Raw genomic sequence first — 6,375 nt, forward strand, 5'->3', positions numbered from 1 at the left:
AACGAAAGAGACTGTTTTGGTGCGATTTGGAGGTTGATGGGGTGCTGCGTGACGTCACAGCTCATAACATGTAATCTTTCATATCTCGGGATCCATATACCGGCCCAAACCAATGCATATATTTGTATTCATATTCTGAACACATGGGGTGCCAACTTCACAGAGTCGTAATAGCACCCACAGGTGTTCAGTTCTGCAGTGAATTCAATCAGTATCATCTTCCTCCAGGTTTCTGGGCTCAGCCGTGTCACAGTCTGCTACAGGGGACAAGAGCTGTGTTAACTACATGGACACAACACTGTCCACTGCGCTGTCTGCAGAGCTGTAAATACAATGTCCCGCCAGGACTGTCCCAGCCCGGTGTGTGTGAAACTAAGGGTTTCTTTATGAGAACAGCACTAATATGTACAGATGCGCACTGAGCCTTATTGATCTCCATTGACATCATAATCGGACAGGAGACGTAGTAGTGTATTGATCCAATGCATTTCTCATGCAGCGATTTAATCGTAACATAAAAAACGAGCAATCGTCTTTACGTCCGCGTCGTGAGCACGTAGCACGCAAGCTGTGCGTCGGATTGAGCGCGTCCTGCGCAATAACGAGCGAGCACATGGACCTTCACTGGCACTGTGCGCCAAATGGCCATCACACTGCGCCACCATGAAGGCTTTCTGAGGAAGATTGCGCAGTCCGCAGACACAGTGGTAGCGATGCGCAGGCGGGGGCACAACCTGAGCAGATCTGATTGGAAATATGAAGACATGTCTCACTGAGGCAGCGACGTGCTGTCGTGTGGGAATCGCTCTGCGTACGAGCCCGTTACACACGGCAGGACAGCATGTTTACTTGTGTAGTTTGCATGACGGACAGCATGTTTACTTGTGTACTTTGCATGACGGACAGCATGTTTACTTGTGTAGTTTGCATGACGGACAGCATGTTTAGCTGTGTAGTTTGCATGGCGGACAGCATGTTTAGCTGTGTAGTTTGCATGACGGACAGCATGTTTAGCTGTGTAGTTTGCATGACGGACAGCATGTTTAGCTGTGTAGTTTGCATGGCGGACAGCATGTTTAGCTGTGTAGTTTGCATGACGGACAGCATGTTTAGCTGTGTAGTTTGCATGGCGGACAGCATGTTTAGCTGTGTAGTTTGCATGGCGGACAGCATGTTTAGCTGTGTAGTTTGCATGGCGGACAGCATGTTTAGCTGTGTAGTTTCATGAGGGAACTCGTGAGTAGCGCAGGCGGTGGCGCTTGCGCAGTGCATGGCGCTGCACACGGACCTGAGGTTGCAGCTGCTCTGCTGTTCCTGTGTCTCTGTGTTGCTGCCGCACCGTCATCACTGCTGTGTGTAAGTGAACTGCCACGGTGTCGCCCGTTCATGTGGCGGTTCATATTGTCAGACAGGCCTCGATCACTTTCGGCCACCTCGACCAGCGGGTGTAATTTTGCTCCCGGCCCAAGACGCACATATGAGTAAGGTATGAGTAAGGGGCCCAGGACGCACATGTGAGTAAGGTATGAGTAAGGGGCCCAGGACGCATATGTGAGTAAGGTACGAGTAAGGGGCCCTGGACCGGAAGCGTGCTTTCCGGGACACCCGAGCAGTCACGCGTAACCATGGCTACATGGCGTTCTTTCGGCGCTGTGACGTCACAGTGGATCGAGAGAGAGTTTGGCTCTCCTTGCGACAAGCCCGCAGTTCCTGAGCCGCTCTTCAAGAGACCGGACGACCTCTCCAGTGCGAGCCTAGACGTGTGCGGCAGTAAGAGACAGAGGGACAGAGAGAGAGCAGGACTCGGAGGACGTATAGTAAGTTAAAGTGATTCCTTGTATTGATCAGTGGTTTGTAAATATAAATGTTACTCCTTTAGTGGTGGAGTGGTGAGCGCCACCCAGAGGGGGGTGTGTGTGTCATGTCCAGTGTTCAATTCTTTAATTATTTCTCTACCCCTGCCCTCCCCTTCATAGCAGGACTCTGACCAGAGTCTCCTGTGTGAAACCTGTTCAGCGAGAAAAAGTATCTGGACATTTTCATTGTAATGTCCTTTTGCTTTTGCCCAATAGGTATTCTTACTGATCCCCAGAGAAGATGAGAATTTATTCCATCTTGCCCGCGGTGGTGCCTGCAGCGGCGGTGTTCGTGGCCTGGTGGTGGTGTAGGCCACGTAACCAGGGGCCCGCTAGCGAAGACAGCGCCTCAATTGTGGATCAGAGCTCCTCCCAGGTGCAGGACAGTGCCGGAGAGGAGGACGGTGCCGGAGAGGATCTGAGCGAGACGTGTAGCCTCCCTGCCTCTTCCAATGAAGACAGAAACTTAATTGTGGAGCAGAGGTGCTCCCAGGTGGAGGACGGTGCCGGAGAGGAGGACGGTCCCGGAGAGGAGGACAGTCCCGGAGCGGGGCAGATCGAGATGCACAGCCTCTCTGCCCTCTCCAGCGGAGACACCCCCAGCATCGTGAATGAGAGCTGCTCCCAGGTGGAGGACGGTCCTGGAGAGGAGGACGGTCCCGTAGCGGGGCAGATCGAGATGCACAGCCTCTCTGCCCTCTCCAGCGGAGACACCCCCAGCATCGTGAATGAGAGCTGCTCCCAGGTGGAGGACGGTGCCAGAGAGGAGGACGGTCCCGGAGCGGGGCAGATCGAGATGCACAGCCTCTCTGCCCCCTCCAGCGGAGACACCCCTGGCATCGTGGATCAGAGCTCCCTGGACATGTGGCAGGTGTGTTTAGCCTTTCAGGGACCTGACAGTTGTCCTGTCAGTGTGTTTGGCTCGGAGGCTTGTCCAGTCTTATATGTGTGCATGTATGTGTTTTTCTTTAAAATACTATTTGTCAGTAATAACCCTAAGGGGCAAAACTATTGTGGGGCCACGCTTGTGCTGTTGTCTTTCCTCTTCACATGAAAGTGCTCCATTTGCAGGATGCCCAGGAGGACGTTTTTGTGTCCCTGGACGACCTCGATTGTCTGGAGCAGCAGCCAGATCTGGATCTGAAGACGGGTCCACCGCCACCAGAGATGAGGTCCTTCTGAACACTTTTAACTCCATTCCTGTGATTTTTAAGCAAGTTCTGAATGTCAATGCATGATGTAGCGAAGCAGAAACGATAGATTATTTGACCTGAATTGTGATTTATTTATGGCAAAGTTTCAGACTCTGGATTAACTCTCTCTTGCCCCCCGCTCTCTCTCCTGCAGAGGCGATCGTTGCATGGACTTCGAGTGCATGGGCCTCCTGGGGCGAGGAGGGTTCGGAAAGGTACGTCCCAGTCACCCGAGGCACCGTGGGCGCAGTGCCGGCAGCTCTAAGAGAATGTGGAGACGCTTCTGAACTGTTTCTGACCCTTTTTACCCTCAAATGTATTGAAGAATGCCCGTGTGCAGAGTGTAGATCCTGTGGCTGAGAGAGGGAGTCGCTCATCTGCACTCTGTCCTTCTCTGACAGGTGGTCCTGGCTGAGTACAAAAAGAACGGAGCGATGGTGGCAATCAAGGCCTTGAAGAAATCGGACATCGTGGCCCGTGGGCTGATTGACAGGTATGGCTTCATCCGTGTTCCAGTGACGCCTCTGGGTCTGTGTCTGCGTCTTCTGCGCCCCAGCTGTGTCTACACGTACGTTCACACGCTATCCGTCGTCTCTCCTCAGCGTCCTGTGTGAGAAGAGGATCCTGGAGGCGTTGATAAATGAGCCCTTCGTGGTCGATTACTACGGCTCCTTCCAGACGGCCCATCACGTGGCCTTCATCTTGGAGTGGGCTCCGGGGGGAGACCTGAGGCCGGGCATCTACACGGACATGTACTCCGAGCCCCGGGCCGTGTAAGTGACCCTCCGAGCCGCACGACGTGAGTACAGAAGCGGAGGACGCGCGATGTAACTGCTTCTCTTGTCGTCCGTCTCTTTTCCTGGACAGGTTCTACGCCGCCTGTGTGGTGCTCGGGCTGGAGGCGTTGCACAAACGCAACATCGTCCACAGGCAAGTCCCCGCTCGTCAGACATGCGCACGACACGCACAGTGCACGCGATGCACCGTCTCGCTGAGTTCAAACCCGTGACGCTGTGTTTTTATCGCAGGGATCTTAAGCTGGAGAATCTGCTGATGGACGCAGACGGCTACGTCAAGCTCGGAGACTTCGGCCTCTGCAGAGAAGGTGCATCAAAAATAAACCGTATTGATTCCCTGCTCTGGCACGTCATGTCTGATTCACACCTGTCCTGCGATGCGTTTCTCACCGACTCTCCGTTTTTCTTGCCAGGGATGGGGGTCAATGATCAGGCCAGCACCATCTGTGGGATGCCCCAGTTCATGGCCCCAGAGATGCTGACCCAGCCGTCCTACACCCGGGACGTGGACTGGTGGTCCTTTGGGGTCCTGCTCTATGAGATGTTGGTCGGAAAGGTGGGTTTCAATCGCACCAGGTCCGGTTCTTGGTGGGATGGCGGTTATTGCCGCCATGAGTGTGATTTTGTGTGCTATGAGCGATCTGCTTTTATAAGCCACGTCTCGGGCGTGATCTGACCAGTTTGTGTCTCGGTATGTTGTGAGTATTCAGAGGTTCGGTCGGGAGTGTCCCTTTAATGTCCTCTCTGTGTCCCTTTGCTGTAGATTCCCTTCAACGGTCGCGATCACAAGGAGCTCACCCACAGCATTGTCCACGACATAGTCCACTACCCCCGGTTCCTGTCTGCCGAGGCCGTGTCCATCCTCTCAGGGGTCAGTATCGGCTGTTCTTTCTTGTGACGAGCTCTTGCCTGCAGTTTGTGCCTCGCTGTCCTGCTGACCAGCCGTGATGAAGGCGTGTCTCTGTGATTTAACCGTGACGGAGTTGGAGAGAGACCCCGTGCCGGTGGCAAGGCACACGCGCTCACTGGCACTGCCAACTGCGAGAACTGCTCTCTCGCAGCACGTCTGAACTGCGGGTCCGTCGATGGACAATAACGAGCCTCTCCTTGTTGTTTTCAATCCGCAGCTCCTCCAGAAAGACCCCAAGAGACGCCTGGGGGCCGGGTGGCGAGGGGCGCAGGAAGTGAAGAGGCATCCCTTCTTCGAGGTACGTGGCGCAGGCAACCGCTTCACCGCCAGGGAGTAAAATGAACACCGGGTGAATGCGGGTAGATTTAGCCAGTGGCGGGTACATCGGTCAATCTTCCCAGCCACTGTGGCGGGCAGCCAACAAGTATACGGGAACTTTTAGTTTCTCCTCGCGTATTGGTCGATATGTTTCAAAATACAAATTCTTTTGAGGTTGTAGTGTTGGTATCTTAGTTGATTTGGCAAACCGCAATATCATGTTTTTGTTTTTTAATATATGGCAGTCGGACGTATTTCACAGAGAGCAATGAAGCAGAAGTAAGGTGGTTAAGGATGTGGAAAAATAATGACTTTTAATGACTTTTCAAAGTCATAATTACTGACTTTGTAAGAACCTGGATCAGAGTGTCAATGCAACTATTATAATTCTAAAACAAAGTCCATATACGCACAGTCGGTGCAATTCTGCAGATCTGCGCATCTCTGCGGAAATCTGCACTCCAACGCGCCCCATGGCTTCCTTACAGACAAACACAAACCTGTATAATGTGTGCAGTGCAATTAAACTACCATGAATCTACAGCTGATATGTTAACCCACCAAAAAGCCAAACACCCTTCTGCAACACTAGCAATGACAGAAAAGGAAAGAGGAGCAACAAACACATCATTCATATTACAGACACAGCAAGCTGTTGCTATTTATATTTTATTTGCTGTAACTCGAGCGCACATATAGAAAAATATATTGGTCGGTCAGTTACAAATGTGACTGCAAAATATTCCTTTATAAAACAGATAGTCACAACCTTTATAGTTAATTTGAAATTGTGACAATAAAAGGTTGTGCTAATGTCGGGGAACAATATGAGAGTCTGACACGAGGTGCGTGAGAGTTGACAGCTCTGCTGTTATTATGCCATTTCCAAACGGCTTCTAATAATGTTTTTTTACGTAGATATTTATTTACCAAGGTTGTGTTAGATAACTATTCATCAACTGCATCAGTTACAAGGTATTCATTTATGGGAAACGATTTGCGATCGAGACGTGCGGAGATTCTGCTGAAGAGAAACGTGGGTTTGTTTACTGGCGTTTGCGCAGCTGCAGAGCACAGGCCTGGTACTGACCAATGGAAAGGACGTTAGGCACCATATAACACCCCTGTGTCAGTTTAGTGTGTTGATCCAGAGCCCCATTAGCTGCCATGTTATTGCATGTGATTGATGAAATGGAAAACGATGCTCCCGCACACTGTCTCTACTAGCAAGTGTTATAATTTAATCAGATGTAGTGTTTTGGTTAAAGAGCTTATAACACTTGCAAGTAGAAACTGTGTGG

The 6,375-nt window shown here is 51.4% G+C and overlaps 1 protein-coding gene across 1 annotated transcript; it reads left to right on the forward strand.

The window, feature by feature from the left end:
* Window positions 1-4,275: 4,275 nt before the first annotated feature.
* Window positions 4,276-6,296, forward strand: LOC136759591 (serine/threonine-protein kinase N2; the record flags this gene model as incomplete). Its single annotated transcript, XM_066714588.1, is given in 3 exon segments — window positions 4,276-4,402; window positions 4,610-4,717; window positions 4,974-6,296. Coding segments are annotated over 3 exon segments (333 nt in total). The 5' UTR covers window positions 4,276-4,297.
* Between the last annotated feature and the right edge of the window lie 79 nt (window positions 6,297-6,375).

Source organism: Amia ocellicauda, chromosome 10, assembly GCF_036373705.1.
Source record: "Amia ocellicauda isolate fAmiCal2 chromosome 10, fAmiCal2.hap1, whole genome shotgun sequence".
In the NCBI taxonomy this organism is placed as follows: Eukaryota; Metazoa; Chordata; class Actinopteri; order Amiiformes; family Amiidae; genus Amia; species Amia ocellicauda.